This window comes from Eretmochelys imbricata, chromosome 2 (assembly GCF_965152235.1).
Source record: "Eretmochelys imbricata isolate rEreImb1 chromosome 2, rEreImb1.hap1, whole genome shotgun sequence".
Lineage (NCBI taxonomy): Eukaryota > Metazoa > Chordata > Testudines > Cheloniidae > Eretmochelys > Eretmochelys imbricata.
In genome coordinates, this window is record NC_135573.1 from 255,845,988 (window position 1) to 255,864,179 (window position 18,192).

Here is an 18,192-nt window from a genome sequence, read left to right on the forward strand (position 1 = left end):
TCCCCAACCAGTCCCTCGTCGTTGACCCCACAATTTGCCCGCTTGGTTTTGACCTGCCCCGTCACCAGTGGTCCCTGTTGAACAGGTTCCGGACCGGGCAAGGTCTCTGTGCAGCAAAACCAGTATTGCTGGGGCCTTCGTGACAAACCTTTGTGTAACTGCGGCACAACACAGACAATGATGAACATTGTCAAGGAATGCCTGCTGACTAGGTTCAGCAGTGGCCTAGAAGAACTGCATCACGCCATTGAAGATGCCATCGCTTAGCTAGATGACTATGCACATGCTAAATAAAATCCTCTACAGAATAGGGAGCACAGGACAAAACTACTCAAGTGCACACTGCTCCTTGATTAGAATGGATCTAAGCAAATTTTCACAGCATAGTCTGTTAAGTAAACAAAGGTAAATTTACCAGAAAAGGTCATTTATTCCAAATTAAACTATTTAGCAGTTTAATGTCAAGACCTGCAAGGCAGGACTGTGCATAAAAGCCAGCACTCACATAGGCTGCTAGGCAAAGAGCCATGATCTCTCCTGCAAAGCCAACCCTAAAAAATAAGGAATATGGAAAACCATCAAGAACATCTGTGGCTTCTGACCCACTGAAGGGAAATGAGTGAGTGTCTTGTTAGTAAGCTATGCAATTTTAGAGGGCAGCTCCTGTTCCCTTCTTAAAACACCCAGCTAGGGTGATGCTCTGATTCATTGTTCAACATCGAATGCATCTGATGTGCAATAAATTTACTCTGATTTTGAAAAAAATAAAATGCATTTGCAAAATCAGAGTGGTGTTCAACTCTAGTTCTGGCTGGCTTTTTAGCAAAAGTTTCATAGAAGTGTCTATTATTTGGGACTGTCTGTTTTGGCCAGATGGGTGTATGCTGGCTTGTAAATTTTCCCCTTCAAATGTCTGTCAGCACTGAGAACTGTAATCCACCAAAACGTCCAGATCCCAAATTTAAAATATGACTCTGAAAGCGCCATAATTTTGCAGCTCTAGTATATGACAAAGAAACCAATCAACAAAGAACCTCCCCTCTCAGGTCTCTCCCACCCGTTTCCCTTCCACACATACCTGCTGGTAACCTGCAGTGATTAAAACAAACTTGTATTGCATTTTGGCTCTAACACACACAGTGAAATATCTAACAGAGAAATAGAGTTTGGAGATGAAAAACATACCACACACAAAGCCATGGAACACGCTGTACCAAAGGTATTGTTAAAAAAGAATGCTCAGGAATAAATGGCACTGCCAGGTAGTTCTACCAGGGGTTGCATATAATTATGTTCAGCTGCTCTCCTGTTGCTCTCCCTACTTCTGGGGCTTTGATTCCCCTCACACCTGCCTTAACATTTGCTGCTGCTCTCACCTCCACTTGGTATCCACTGGCTCCTCTGCAAATCCTTTCGCACTGCATCTCCTGATATTCTGCTTTCCCTCACTGCTTTCCATCCACTTTGTCCCCCTCCCTCCCTATCCCCCCAGTATTTCTAGCATTCCCGTCTACTGTCTCTTGCCCAGGGGTGGAAGTAACTTAAAGGACTTACCGGTACGCCAGAGTCCTGAGCAGGGGGCATGGCCTCAACTGGAAGAGGCAGGGCCTTTAAAATTTGAGGGCCCTTTAAATCAAGATTTAAAGGCCCTGGGGCTCTGGCTGCGGCTGGGAGCCCCGGCGCCTTTAAATCACCCCCGGAGCTACCAGCTGCAGAGGCAACTGGGAGCCCCAGGGCTCAGGGGCGATTTAAAGGGCCCGGGTCTCCAGTGGTGGGGAGCCCCGGACTCTTTAAAGCACCACCTGAGCCCGTCTGCCGGAGCCGCAGGGTAGCGGCGGCAGGGCTCCGGTGGTGATTTAAAGGGCCCAGAGCTCCGGCTGCTGCAGGGAGCCCTGGGCCCTTTAAATCGCCAGCCTGGGGAAGCCGGTCCAGTATGGCATGGCGTACTGCCTCTTGCCAGTACACCGTACCAGACCGGATCAGTTTACTTTCACCTCTGCTCTTGCTCTTCCTACCACCCAACAACCAGCACTGTAGCACAAGAAATTTTCAAAGCTGCATTTTTAAAAAATCGATATTAGGAGTTTTAACTGAGCCTGATAGTACCTAGTCCTGGTGTGTATGCATCAGTGGGCAGAGCACAAGAAGCCTCCCTTTTCGCACTCTCTCGAAAGGGCCAGGTATAGTTGGGGTCCCAGAGCTGTCTTAGGTGTCGGCACTTCCTCCTGGGACACTAGCTAACCCATAGGAGATGCGGAGAGGCCTAGGGGAGGCCTTCAGACAATGCATTGTGAAGCTCCAGGAGGAAATACGCTTCCCCAAAGTGCCGTGTCACCCGTAGCATCCTCCCTGGGGTGACGCTGCCCCATACTGCCCCCAAGACAGACCTGCGCTGTAATAGTACTATGTGGGATTCAGCAAGTTACACTGCCTTAAAAGGATTTTCAAAAGCCAATTTAAAAAGCAGAAATTTTTGTAAAATGATCATTAAAAGGAAGAGTTGTGACTTTTCAGCTATTGATCAAAACCTTTCTACAGAAGGACCTTATATTATGTCCACACTGCTAGGGATAACATCCTCACCCCTACTCCAGCCCCATTACAATGGTAAAGGGACTTGAAAAGCCCCAGCACCAGCTGGGGCAGGAATCCCCTGTGGAAAACAGCCATAAGCCTGCCTTCAGAAGGCCTCCCCAAGGCCTGGCGTAAGGGGTGTGCTAAAAGTGGGGCATGAGGGCAAGACAGGCATGTCAGAGGCAGGACTGCAGCACACAGCACTATAGCCCATAAGTAGGGCCCTACCAAATTCCCAGCTGTGAAAAATGTGTCACAGACCGGGAAATCTGGTCTCCTCTGTGAAATCTGGTCTTTTGTGGGCTTTTACTCTATACTATACAGATTTCACAGGGGAGACCAGCATTTCTCAAACTGAGCGTCCCAACCCAAAAGAGGGTCCCGGGGGGGGGGGGGGGGGGTTGTCCCAAAGTTATTGTAGGGGGTCGCAGTATTGCCACCCTTACTTCTACTCTGCTGCTTTCAGAGCTGGGTGGCCAGAGAGTGGCAGCTGCTGACTGAGAGCCCAACTCTGCAGGGCAGAAGGGTGGCAATACCATACCATGCCATCCTTACTTCTGGGCTGCTGCTGGCAGTGGCGCTGCCTTCAGAGCTGGGCTCCCGGCCAGCAGCCGCCACTCTCTGGCCACCCAGCTCTGAAGGCAGCACCGCCACCAGCAGCAGCGCAGAAGTAAGGGTGGCAGTACCGCAACTCTCCTAGAATAACCTTGCAAGGCCCCCAAAAGCCCCTTTGGGGCCAGAACCCCCACAGTTACAACACCGTGAAATTTCAGATTTAAATATCTGAAATAATGAAATTTACAATTTTTTAAATCCTGCGACCGTGAAATTGACCAAAATGGACTGTGAATTTGGTAGGGCCCTACCCATAAGGCAGCCTGGGGAGGTTGAAGCAATTTAGAAAGGTCTACAGCACTGTCTATATTATATTGGGGCTTTCCATCCCCTGAACAGCCCAGGATTGTCAGGGTGCAAAGGTGACTTAAAGCCACTTTATCCCTCACCATCTCCCTCTGGCTGCAAGTAATCTCACCATAGGTGTCCAACAGACATCTGAACAACGATAGAAGGCCTTCATTTTTAGTCCTAGAAAGAAACTATATTAAATTAGAGTTAAGGCTGAGTACACGCCAGTAATCTCAGGCTATGTCTACACTAGCACTTTTGTCATGATAATTTATGTCACTCAGGGGTGTGAAAAAAAACACAAACACCCCTGAGCAACATAAGTTACACTGACAGAAGCACTGGTGTGGACAGTGCTATGTCAGCGGGAGATGCTCTCCTGCCAACATAGCTACCGCCGATCATTGGGGTGGTTTGATTATATCAACGGGAAAGCTCTCTGCCATTAGCACAGAGCAGCTACACAGGAGATCCTACCATGGCGCAGCTGCATTGGTACAGCTGTGCTGCTGTAAGGTTTCTAGTGTAGACATGGCCTAAGGGTAAGAACAATGCAAGGATGTTGTCCCTATCCCAAAACCAAGTGTTTCTAACCCAGGAAATTCAAAATTAAGTTTAAACATAAAAGAAATCCAAAATTATTAATGTTATGGAAACATAAGGTTAAGGCACCCAAACAACCTTAACTCTGCCCTGCAATGATGCCACACAATAGCCAGATTATTATGATTAGCAGAATACTGTTTGTGGTCCCAGATTAAAGGAAATCAATTTTTAAAAGCATATTCGATTTTTTCCCCCTTATCGTGTCACTAACAGCTCTAAAGGTGGACACGCCCATAATTGATCTATGACTGAAAAGAAGGGGTTGGAACAGAAAGACTTACACAACCTTCACCAGAGTGGTCACTACTGAAATTAATAGGTAGCAGGTTTAAAATAAACACAAAAAAGTATTTTTTCATGCAACGCACTGTCAACCTCTGGAACTCCTTGCCAGAGGGTGTTGTGAATACTATAACAGGGTTCAAAAGGGAGCTAGATAGATTCATGGAAGATAGGTCCCTCAATGGCTATTAGCCAGGATGGGCAGGAATGGTGTCTCTAGCCTCTGTTTGCCAGAAGCTGGGATTGGGTGACAGGGCATGGATCACTTGATAATAACCTGTCTGTTTATTCCCTTTGGGGCACCTGCCATTGGCCACTGTCAGAGGACAGGATACTGGGCTTGATGGACCTTTGATCTAATCCAGTATGGCCGCTCTTATGTTCTTATGTACTCCCTCTATAGTGGACCATCCTGTGACTCTGACAGGGCAGATGAGACGTGAGATGTCTAGAGATAAATATGCATGCTGGATTTTAACAGCCTTTAAATAATCTCATTCCACATTTTCCAGGCTGACCTGTCACAGCAGGCATAGCCATTAAAACTGAATGGAACACAACTAGGCATATTAAGCACCACTTGTTAAGACATATGCTTTACATCAATATGCAGCAAAGTGGTTAAATATGCTGTCTGGGGCTGGAAATGTTGTTTTTTGACATATTTCACACAATGAAACTGAAAGCAAAAGTTTTAGAAGGACCAAGTGCACTTATGGTTACAGACAGTGGGTGAAACCTGGAAAACGCATCCAGCTCATACTATTTAAAAAAAAGAAAAGAAAGAAAGAAAGAAAATGTTCAGACTTGTAATCCAAAAGAATTGGAGACAGAAAACAAAAAGTATGAATAAAAGGTCAATTTTTGTCATAGATGAAGGTTAACAGCAGGGTATCCTAAGACAGGAGTGTTTAATATATTTATTAACAATAGGGAACATGGGGAGAGCAGTGGGTGACAGAATTTCCAGATGATAAAATTATTTAGGCGACTCAAATCCAGAAAAGGAACATCAGTGGGATCTAACCAAGCTAGGTGAATGGACAATGTGGTGAAAGATGAAATTCAATGTTGATAAATGCAAAGTAAAATAAATATATATATGAGGAGAAAATCTGAAGTACTCTTAAGCCGTATAGGGTTCTAAATTAACAAATAGCTCAGGAAAGGTCATTGGTCATCACTGTGGACAGTTCAGTGAAAAACTCTGATCAATGTGAAGCTGAAAAAAGTTGCCATCTCTAGTCAATATCATATGGATTTTTTTTAAAAGTTAACACTTTTCCAGACATTTGGTTTCTATACAGTTCAGTGCCAGAGGACAGTAAAAATACTGCCATGCAAAAAGCTCTATAGCTAGTCTGGAGGAAAAGCAAGATCCCTAGAAAATTCTCTCCTGACCCATAAAAAGGGCAGTCAGCTACTACACAAAACAGAACGAATACCCCTTTAACATACCAGATTTACCTGGCCAAAAGTGACTAATGATTTCAGGTATTTCAGTATTTGGGTGCCCAGCCTGGGACACCTTGTGCTCAGCACTTTCTGAAAAGAAGGACCCGTCTCAAGACTTCTCCAACTGGGTATCTAAGAACTAAGGTATCCAAAATCATTAGTCACGTTTAAAGCTTTTGGTCTCTAAGGGCCAGCTTTTCAAGTGCTCAGCATCCACAATTGGGGCCAGATTTTCAAAGAGCTCAGCTCCTATTTAAGTACATAAATAAAGGCCAGATTTTCAGAAGTATTCTGTATCCAGCACCCCATTGTTACTTATATACATTGCTACTTCTTGATTTTTCCTCTTCTATTGGAAGCCCATTCCACCTATTTCACATTATTTCTGAAGAGAAAAAAAAACCCAACCACTCCGAACCTTGAATTTGTTTTACATTTTTACATATAGCATCTCTAAACTGAAATCCATGTCCGTTAGGTCTAGTTTCTCCAAGAGCTTCAAGCAAATCAACAAGTTTAATTTTATAATAACCCATGCTTTAAATACTTCGTCACCTTTCATTTGTCATTTTAGAAGAGTAAACAATCCCTGTTTTTTAATCTTACCTCATATCTAAGAATTTCCAATTTCATTTATCATCTTTCTTGCCCAGTGCTAATTTCTCTCCAAGTTAACTACAAAGGTGACTGAAATTAGATATTGTACTCCAAATTAGGCTAACTAGTGCTTTAAAAAGCAACAGAAAAAATCCCAAGGCTTACATAATATATCCACTCAGTACTACCTGTTAGCCTCCTTTACTGTTCCTGTACATAGGAGTGCAAATCATCGAACCATACCAATGTAGGGTGTGAAGAGACCTTGAAAAGCCACCAAGTCCAGCCCCCTGGGCTGAGACAGGACCAGGTAAACCTAGATCATCCCTGATAGGGGGTTTGTCCAACCTGTTCTTAAAAAACCTCCAATGAAGGGAATTCCATAACTTCCATTGGAAGCCTATTATGGAGCTTAACTACCCTTACAGTTAGAAAGTTTTTCTTAATTTCTAACCTAAATCTCCCTTATTTGTAGATCAACCTCATTGCTTTTTGTCCTACCATCAGTGGACATGGAGAACAATTAATCACAGTCCTCTCTATAACAGCCCTTAACATATTTGAAGATTGAGAGGGAAGCTGATAACAGTTTTCTTTTCTCAAGATCAAACATGCCCAGTTTTTTTTAACCCTTCCTCATAAGCCAGGTTTTCTAAACCTTTTATTGTTTTTGTTGCTGGACTCTCTGCAATTTATCCACATCTTTCCTAAAGCGTGATGCCCAGAACTGGATACAGTACACCAGCTGAGGCCTCACCAGTGCTGAGCAGAGTGGACATCTAAGTCCGGTGTCTCACATACAGTACTCCTGTTGATACACCACAGAATGATATTAGCCTTTTTTTTGGTTAATATTGTGGCTCCTATTCTGATAGCTGTAGCTATCTTCTCCAGCATCTCTGGAAACACTTCGTCGTTCTCATCTAAAGATCAGTACATGTTTCTATAAAGACACTTGGCTCCTTGCCCCTCAATACTTTTCCAAACTGACTCAACATTTCCTCCCATTTGTTTAAATGATTCCTATCTGCCACTTGTAATTGAACATTACTACCCCACACTGTCTTCACTTTTCATCATTATAAAAACACCTTAAAACCTTTAATTAGAATTACTATTTTTTCTATGTATACAGCACAGCCAAACTCTAACCCAGTCAAATCCTTCACCCAACCAAGGCTGTTATTCATATAACAGGCAATATTTCCCCGAGCCAAAAAAGGTATTTCCCCTATCACATTAATTATATATCACATTTGCTATATTTGTTCAGAGACAATTTCAATGTATGTCACTCCCGACTTTTATACACAGTGAGCCAGAACCAGATTCTCTTCTCTCTTCCATCTATCTGTTTATCCAAGGGTTTTATCCTGCCATCCATTACTGTAGAACCTGAGCACCTCACAGACTTTAATGTATTTATCCTCATAATAACTCTGAGAGATAGGGAAGTATTATCCCTTTTTTACAGATGGAGAACTGAAAGATCCCTGCGCAGATACAAATTTATATGTGCAGATGCAGATATTTGTGGATATAAATCAGTATCCGCAGAGCTGCAGGGCTCTACCGGGAACTGCAGTGGCAAAAGGAGTAGCACATCGGGCCACCGCTCCCAGGAGCCAGCACCCTATGCTGCTAGCTCCTCCAGCATGGCTGCACCACCCCCAGCCTTGCCCACTGGGGCGTGCACCAGGCTCACTGGCAGTCATCCCTAGTGGTGCTAGTGTGTTCAAGCAGCGTGCACACTCCCAGACAGGAGTCCCCTCCATACAGCAGTCTGCATCTTCTGTCCGGGGGCATGCGAGCTGCTTGAACACAAGCAAGACCTGACACAGCTGCCGGTAAGCCTGGTGCCCACCCCAGTGGGCGGGGCTTGGCATGGTACAGCCATGCCAGAGGAGCTGCTGGCTCCTGGGAGCGGCGGCCTGATGTGCTGCTCCTTTCGCTGCTGTGGTTCTAGAGCCCTGCAGCTCTGCAAATACTGATTTGCATCCGTGTATATAAATTTGTATTCACACAGGGCTCTAAGAACTGAGACACAGAGACAGTAACGGCCATATTTTTAAAGGTATTTAGGTGCTGAAAGATGCATCTTTCTGCATTTTTAGACATCTAAACTCCTTGAAAATTCTAGCCCTAAGTGACTTACCCCAGGTCACACAAGAAGTCAGTGGTGGAGCAGGGAATTGAACTCAAATCTCCGGAATTGCAGGCTAGTGTCCTAACCACTAGGGTGCCCTTTCTCTCAAAATAACCACTGGAGTGTCCTTTCTCTCAAAATAAATAAAGCAACAAAATACTCACAGATTTCACCTTTCATACATTAACCATGAGTCACATCTGTCATGCTGCTATTATTTACTTTTCCTCAGCAGCATCATTAAATTATTTAGGGCTTGAACCAATGCTCACTGAAATCAATGAGAATCTTCTATTGACTTCCATGGGCTTTGGACCAGGCCCTTTGTCAATAGCGGAGGCATTCATTCTGACTATGAAGTTTATTTACATGAAAGGCAATTTTTAAAATTTTAATACAGGAGTCGTGTTAACATATTTTTACTTGTAATTCAAAGAAAAGCAACCTGTAGATTGTTTAGACATGCTCTGACATAGAAAGCACACCTTTTGGTAATGTTATCACAGCACCAGATAATGCAATACTGCCAACTTCGTATAGGGAATTAAGTCCCCAAATCATGAGATTTTTAACATTAATAAAAGGTTGGGTTCATTTTATTTGGTTTTTGGTTTTTGAGTCTTTAGGGGTCACATTTTCAAGCTTTTCCCACTAAATATGAGAACTAGAAACTTTAAAAAAATAAAAGGAAAAAAAAAGAGTGACAAAGGTGAGAGTTTCATATAATCACCTGACTGGGGCTTTAAGAAAAATATTAAATACTGTGAGACTCAAAAAAAAAAAAAAAAAAAAAGAAGAAAAGAAAAGAAAAGAAAAGAAAAGAAAAGTCTTAAGAAATGGCAATGCTGCAATGAGTTTTTCAGTCATTATCACATCAGCCCATGAAGTGCCAACTGCTAGCACTGCTTCCAACAATGCAGTAAAAATATGGTAGCACATCTGGAGCTTCCCAAACCACTTGGCCATTGTGAAGAATACTGTTCTGGGGGAGGAGTTCGGTCCATCCATATTTTTGGCACTAAATTGGTTTGTACATAGGTTTTGACTATCATAATGCAAAGAGACAGATAATTAACTCAAAAGGTTAAAGAGAAGAGTTTACCTGGGTCATTAAGAAAATCATCCAAGGAGTTCCACTTTTGAACACCTGAATAAAATGTGCCATTGGTAGAGTTAAATTCAGTGTAGTTCCTGACACACTTATGTCTCAAATTGCCCATAAAAAGCTGGAGGCCTATAAGGGCAAAGACACTCAAGCAGAAAACGGTCAGGATCATCACATCAGCAAGTTTCTTAACAGACTGGATAAGTGCACCTACGATGGTCTTCAGTCCTAGGGAGATAAAAGCCAAGAGTTTATAGACTTAGAAGCAGGAACAAAGGTGTAGTTAATTCCTTTTGAGAGCTGAAACTCTGCACAGAAGCTACAGTGCCTAATCAAAAGGTCTATGTTACATATTTGCAACCTGATGGCACAAACAAGGCAGAAGTGATTAATGTGAAAACGTAGTTAGGGCCTAATATTTTGGACACAAAATTCTTCCTATTTATGTTTGTTCTTCCTATTATTTTTAAATGAAAAAGCTATTAAAAACAAAGGGAAAAATATTTGGTGGAACTAAAAGGCAAGGAGTTAGACACAAAACTGATCATATATAAAATAAAACTGCATAGATGGTATGTAATATTCAGGTGCATATTATATGTAAGAGTAAACATATTAAAGATTTAGATAACTGATTTGTTAACAGGATGCTAAAATTTTCAAAAGTACCTAAGTGATTTAGGAGCCCAAGTCCCATCAACTTTTGAAAATTGGATTTTGGCGTCTAAGTCACTAGAACACTTGACAATTTGATCACTTGCCATCACATAAAGAAGCGTATGTGTACTGCTTTATGTCTGAACACATTACGTAATAAGGCCAAATCCTGCTTGCCTTACTCAGGCAAACAGTCCCACTAACTTCAACGAGTTTGCATAAAATGAGGTGACTGTGAACCTTAGTGTGAGATCAAATATATGGATGCTACATTATATAAACAGCATCAAGGAAGACTTATTCCTTTTTTAAAAGCCCTCTTATTCATCATAAATATATAGCAGGACTTCCAGAGCAATTGCATGCCAGTAGCAGCTATGTTTTTTAACTAACATTAAATTTTAATGAATATTCAGTTACCAGTAACTAATTCTTCTGGTCCTGAATAACACTAACATGGTAACATTAAAAGGAATTAAGTTAAAAAAAATGCAAAAGAAAGCAGGTGAAGTTTTTTTATTGGAAATATTCATAATGAGTTGACCTGCCCACTGAATATTAGGTCTTGATTCCCAGGAATTCCACCCCATAGCACTAAAAATCCATGGAAGTTGGATTAGAGCTGTATGGGTAAAACAAACAAACAAACAAACAAAACTAAAAACGGTTTTTTTTAAAAAAAAGAAAACAAAAAAGAAAACACATGAGGGTTGTTAAGAAAGCAAAACATTTTTTGTTCTCTCTTCAAACTTGTTACACAAACAAAAGGAAATCGCTGTTTCTAATGTTGGTTGAAATCTCAACATGGACAATGGATCTTGCACTACGTGAATCCACAAGCGTAAACTAATTACACTGCTGTGCGGGGTACAACTGTTACCATAAGCCATTAACTGTATTAATGGCAGTGGAATGGCCATGCAGACATTATATACTAAACTACTAGGCTGTAGGAAGGTCACGTTTTCCCACCAACCTCTCTTGGATCCCCTGTGCAAAGCCAGTTTGTGCCATGGTGGGACAAAAAGGGCTGCAACATTTGTCCCTCTGCACACTAGCCAAAAAAAAAAAAAAAGCTCAGGGCCAGACTTTCCAGCGCTTAGCAACCACAATGCGGCCCAATTTTCAAAAGTGCTCCCCTTTTATTTAGGCACCTAGATAAGAGCCAGATTTTTGAGTGCACTGAGCTGTTCTGGAAACCTGGCCACTTACTTTGCTGCCTAAATGGGAGTGAAGCTCTTCTAATAATCTGGCCCCAAATGAACATTAACAAATCAAGAAGCAATAGGTCTCCCAATGAGAGAATGTATTCTGCCTTGCTGTGGATCTACAAAAGGTTCGGTTACAGCCCAAATCTGCGGGTTTTTTTCAGGCAATACTCCTACACAAGTCTATGGGGCAGAGTGGGCATAAAGAAAAACAGGACCAGCCTGTTAATGGCTTAAATTGAACCGTAACAAAATAGCCAGTGAGGAAAATCAATTCTAAATACATTAGAACAGTTTTTCTAATTGTTTTCTATCTAACTCACCGACATGCATTGTTTGAGCTTTCATCACTGGCCACTCTTTACATATACTGCCATTTGCCTTTTTGTAGTTGCTAAAACTTGGAATGTACAACTAAGAATTGGATTTTAGAGGGGAGCTCTAACTCTAGAGCTAACTCACAAAATCTAATCCTATACACTTTCCCCACAGTAATCCATGTGAAAGTCCTGAAGGACGTCCACTTTAATAATATGAATTCAAACTCAGAGTCTCCATCTGTATTACTTTAGTAAAGTGGTAACACTAGTTAGCTTGCCAGATGCCTTGATATCTTTTGACACATCACAAGGTACCTCACACAGTAATTTAGTGTGGTGTATCTCCCACCCACTATGTGGCAAATAGAGACATTAACCTGCAAATCCTTACTCACATGAGAAAGAAGAATGGGACTCCTTGCATGAGCAAGGACAATATTAGGACCCAACCCTGAGAATACTTATTTGCACAGGTAAGATATACACAACATGAGGAAAGGTTTTCAAGCTCAGGACCCATTGCTGTTAATGTTGAGGTCAATTTCTGAAACTTATTCTATCAGTTTAGTTACTATGGTTTTAAATGGAACGTTTATCCTCCAGTGTTCGTTTTACATGTTTAATCTTTGCAGGGATCAGAGAACTCCACTTTAGAGGGTTTTCCATTTTATTTATTCATGGGTTTGGGGGTTTTTAGAACTTACAGGACCACCAGCAATTTAGTGGAAAGCACTTTAGTATTAAAATTATAATTATTGATTAAAAATAAATTATTCTTATTTCACTATTACTGGTGTATTGTTGCATTTTTCTGGGTAAAACCATAAGGGAACTTGGCATATTTATTGCAGGATCACTGTATTTTTGTCTCATCCTGCAAAATCAAGATGTGACCAGAAAAGTAACTGTCATTCTCATAGTCACTCGGCTTGTGTATCACTAGATAATATATTTAAGTCACCACTAGCCAAAACGCTATGGACCTGGTGCTATGAGGGATGAGTCAATAGGAATTGAGGGCACTCAGAACCTTGCTGCAGGTGCTCTGGATTTCCCAGAGTCTGTTTCCATGGTTTTTTTTTAAGGGTAATTGCTAGATGTATTCAAATTTAGACCACTATTAAATCTTCTGTGGAACTAATCCTCCTTTGAAATAATGCCAATGAGAACACTGCAATACAGCTTAATAGAATATACTATTTATAGAGCATTAAAGGCATTTATTTAACTCTTGCAGGTCAAGCACCAAACTGGGCAGCATGCAGCAGAAAGTCTCAAGGCCTGATCCAAAACTCATTGAAGTCACTAGTCAATTAACATTAATGGACTTTGGATCAGGCCCATACATATTAATTAATGAAATATTCTTCTGAATGACTACATTCTTTCCACATTTTTATGGCTAAATCCTGTTTGCCTTACTCACATGGGTAGAACCACTAAGTTCAGATGCTATGGTGTACCTAGATAGAGGGAGCAAACAAGCGGGATTTGGCCCAAAACATTACTGTTAATAGTGGTAGAGGTTAACACATTAGAACATCACCACAGATTAATCAATTAATAAGTAATCAAAAGCAAACTGCAAAACATAAAAAATGCAAGCAACACGAAACAGTGAAAAACAATCACATCCCCCAAAACCATCCATTCCTCCTATGAAATTTAATAGATTATTAGCATTATTGAGTATGTCATCCATACCAGATGTTGGCAATCACTTACTGTACATCAGACACTTTCATGCATATTCTGGGAAAAAGAAAAGAAAAGAACAGAAAAACAAAACAAAACCACAGAGTGTGACTTGTGTAATGATTGCTATCACTTTGTCTATTCTCATCTCCTGAGTTATGCATAGTTCTCATTAATGTCTCTTTGAGTTACGTATACCTAGCAAGAAAAGAATACACTCCAATGAGTGTATTATGTTATTAGCTACAGACACATACTGCAGCTAACAGTTTTTTTATTACCTTGGAAAATTTATAAGACTGCAGTGTTTCTGCAGATCATCTCTCAAAGAGAAGGGTATGATTCTTTTCCATGCTCATCTTATACAAAGACATTAACATGTAGCAAGTGTTTGCCACCTCCAAGTTTGATTCCTGCCCTTCAGGAGCCTTCCACTGGCTGCCTGCTTCTTGAGTGGTGTATGTTGCTACTATAAGGATGACATTCAGCCTTATGGAGAGGGCCAAAACAAGACCTCCTGTAACATGTCTTTGAAGTGGGGTTTAAATGGGACATAAGTGGGATTTAAGCAGTGCTTAGGGTCTTTTGCTGTCACTCCACACATAGGCAAATTTCACCCGTAAGGTCTGAAGAATTGTGCTCTGAGCTCTGCCTATAAATTCAGTACCGAATGACAACCAAAGTGTTTTTTACAGTCTTTAAGGACCCTATCCAATTCCCAAAGTCAATGAAAGACTCATGCTAACTTCAATAGGAGCTGGATCAGGCCCCAAAGGCCTTGAACTTATTTATCTCTGACACTACCTCTCCTTCACATCCCAACATAGAAGCTGAGATGCTCCAGTTGCCAGTGTTTGTACTGTAGGCTCTGCTGTTCATCCTCGGAAGCTGAGGGCTCCTGCTAATGAAGCTTGCTCCTGCTGACAGTGTTCCACAGCCTGAGATTGGCCATTTTCAATGAATAATTTAATTTATTTTATTTATTAGTTATTATCAATGACTGGGGGGGATTTCTCTGCACATAAAGTATGATATGAAGTCCATTGCAGTTGATGGAAAGATTTCCATTGACTTCAGTGAGATTTAGATCAGGCCCAACATGGGGCATTGATGGGTGCTATTGAGTTGTCCAGTGGGCTGGCTCAAGAATTTTAGGAGTCCTTTTAAAATTAAATTGCCATGACTATAAGTGAGATCCAAAGTTCTAATTAACAAATAAAATGACCTACATTAAGGGGCTTTATTCCCAAGTAAGGCATCTGAAGTTGATGGATATATATGAGCAAATCAGAGACAAGGATTTTTTTTTTTAAATGGCACTTGAATGTACTTAATGTAGACTGATTGGGCCAGATTCTCAGCAAGTGTAAATGTAAATGGCATAATATTACTGAAATCTAATGAAAAGATGATTGAACTCAATGGATCCTTTGACTTCAGTGGGTCTACTCCAGTTAGGCACATACTTAAGGGTGTGATTTTCAATAGCACTAAGCATTAATCTAACTGCTCCCACTGAAGTCAATGGTAAAACTGTCATTGTTTCAGTAAAGCAGAGTTAAGCTAATGCTGAGTATTTCTGAAAATCAGCACCTGAGCACTTTGCTGGGTGGAAGCCTTACATCAGCTCAGAATCTGGCCCATTAGTTCAAAAAAGCAATTTCCCCAAGCTCACAAATTTCAGGTATTTCCGTAAATAAATAACCAGATGATGCAAAAGTGTGATTGGAAATCACCTCAGGTCTTTGCAAAAGAGAGTGAATTCCAGCAATCACCCTCCTTATCTGAGAAATAACAAAGGCATCAAAAATACAATGCAGCCCAAGAATGGCATTTAAGATATTACTGTTCATCATTTTTCATTTTAAAATCAACTGTGTGGTAATATTTCATCTCAGCAAAATCCTGTATTATTATTAAAGAACCAAGCTGAGCTCCAAAAAAGACTTATAAGAATACCTAAATATTCCTTTAAAAAGGATAACTCACCTGAAATTATCTACTAGCATGAGAGCTCTCATTTATCTCTGTTTTACTAGCAATTAAATAGATGCCCAATCATTCATATCCCTCCATTTGAGTAATTTTACATGCTCAAAACACAGTTAATCTTGATGGTAAAATCCAAGGGCCAAATTCCCTGCTAGAAAAACTCCATGGAGTTATGTCAGCAAAGTATTTGGCCCTTAGTATCACGATATTAAAAATAGTTATAAGAAAGTTAGCTGAGTCTACATCCAGAGGGTGAAATGACAGAACATGTGCTACTGTGTATTGCACTAGCAAATTATATTTGGTATCTTCTTTCACCAACAAATGGCTCAATCAGGCATTTAATACTACACAAAGGTTTGGGTGTATTTTAAATAATATCTTGTACTCTCCCTCTTCTCATTACAAAACAGCTACTATTTATTGTCTGAAGTCCAAACAAGCTTCAAGCATAATTTCTGATTTCTTAAAATGTCACAGAATTACCACACATAACTCAGCAAAATTGCTCTGCTCTGAAGAGGTTCAGGATTGAAGACAAAATGGAAACTGAAAGGCATGCTGTGGTGGTGACTGTCCTTCCAGGTTAGTCTTCAAATTACTGGCAAAAGAGACAGAGCTCTTCTGTTGGTAGTTTTTTTTTTTTTTGTTTAGCTATTACTGCCTTATGTGATCTGTAAATCATGGAGCTCGGCTTGCAGTTAAACCACAGCGTTCCCCAGCAGAAACATTTTCACAGTGAACACCCTAGTTGTAAAAGATCTTAAAACTTTTCTGCTAGTTTGGGTTTTCCCTTCCAGGATGACAAATAAAATACAAAACAGAAATGCTACAGGTTTTCAGGTTTCAGAGAAGCAGCCGTGTTAGTCTGTATTTGCAAAAAGAAAAGGAGTACTTGTGGGCACCTTAGAGACTAACACATTTATTTGAGCATAAGCTTTTGTGAGCTACATCCAATGAAGTGAGCTGTAGCTCACAAAAGCTTATGCTCAAATAAATTTGTTAGTCTCTAAAGGTGCCACAAGTACTCCTTTTCTTTTTACAGGTTTTCAGAAGCTTCAGACCTCTTAAACTACTCATTAAAGGCCAGATGTTGCCACCTTTCCTCACACTGAGTATTATCTTACTTTGCAAGTAGCTCCACTGACTTTAATGACACTAATACTGGAGTTAGGCACTACTCAGCATGAGTAAGATCTGCAGAATCTGGCTCTAATTGTACAAGGTGTGTTCTTAAAACGTGTGCATCCTAACCACAGTATTTATGCCTAAATTTTAAGCTCTGTGTGGCTGTTAGTTATCATAGCTGAAAACATGCATGACCATACATACTTACACTAGGTCATTTGTTTGATTTTAATGTCATAGTGCAAGTGTTTACAATGTACTGGGTTGAAAAATTTCACTACACTTAAATGACTGTGCTTGAGATTTTGAGCAGTCTTCTTAATTTTTCAAATATATTTGACATGTAATTGCCAACATCTGTTCAGGATAATCATCAACAGGATCTACCATGCACGGATTTTGCTATCTTCTCTACCTTGCCATGCAGGTTGTATATTTTAAACACTGAGGCTGAATGAGACCTGTCCATAGATAACACTTGGCAAGAATGTATTTTCATGGAGCTAGCTTGAAATGGGCTCATCTCTGAATAAATCACTAATTTGAAACTATTATTAATCACAGTAATAACCGCTATAAATGGGATCAAATAGTTTGATTAAAACAACGCTGTGGGGAAAAGGGTTAATTCACTAATGGAACTGTGTCAAAACACTGACTCTCTTTGGGATTGTTTCATTGAAAATGTGAAAAATCAATTGGGAGAATCCTGACTCCACTGAAATCAATGCCAAAATTCCCACTGACTTCAACAGGGCCAGAATTTCAGCCAGGGTTGCTATCCAATGTAAACAAGAGAGCACCAGAAGAATTAAGGCACCTATGTTTCCAGCCACAAAATGAGTTCAATTTTTAGCACAAACTTTGACTTGTCTGCAGAGGCACTTGGAAGTTCTAATAAATATTTTTGAGGTCATCATTTATTCTTTCATTTTTAATATAAACATCTGAAGATGTTAATGAAACTTCATTGCCATTTTCATATGGTTCGTGAATGAGTACTTTTTGGATATGATAGATGATACACTGTATACAAAAGCTTATTATACAGTAGTACTCGTTTTAGTGAGCTTTGTCAGTATTAAAAAACATATGAAAAACGTCTTCTATTGACAGGTCACATTCCCTACATTCATCCATTCCCAATCAGTATCTATTGTATTAAGTCATTTTTATTCACTGTATTTGCTCCTGGAAATGGCATGTAGGCTTTAACTGCAGCCTGAGTGTTTAACCTGATTTTCACCTGAAATGACTGAGATTGTTTTCAGCGCCCGAAGTACTCTGAACGTTCGTAAGGCTGAGACATTGCCCAGGTCCACAAATTCAGTTATGTATCTGTAACAAGGGAAAGTCACACACAGACAATGACAAAACGCCAGCAAAAAACAACAGTCAAGGGGACAAGGAGAGACAGAGAGAGAATCACTTGTAGCTGAGAGCCAAAATGCAAGGATCAGGGCTTCTTACCTGGGATTACTGAAATAGTTTTAAAAGCTCTCAATACCCTGAAAGTCCGAA

General features: G+C 40.6%; 1 protein-coding gene across 3 annotated transcripts in view; it reads right to left on the reverse strand.

The window, feature by feature from the left end:
- LOC144260769 (sodium channel protein type 5 subunit alpha-like) overlaps positions 1-18,192 on the reverse strand; it is a 263,536-nt gene that overhangs the window by 215,402 nt on the left and 29,942 nt on the right. For all 3 annotated transcript variants that reach the window (XM_077809502.1, XM_077809501.1, XM_077809503.1), the window contains exons 5-6: positions 17,918-18,009; positions 9,669-9,899 (exon numbers count right to left, since the gene is read on the reverse strand). In XM_077809502.1, the coding sequence (XP_077665628.1) occupies positions 9,669-9,899; positions 17,918-18,009 (323 nt within the window). The remainder of the gene's footprint in view (positions 1-9,668; positions 9,900-17,917; positions 18,010-18,192) is intronic.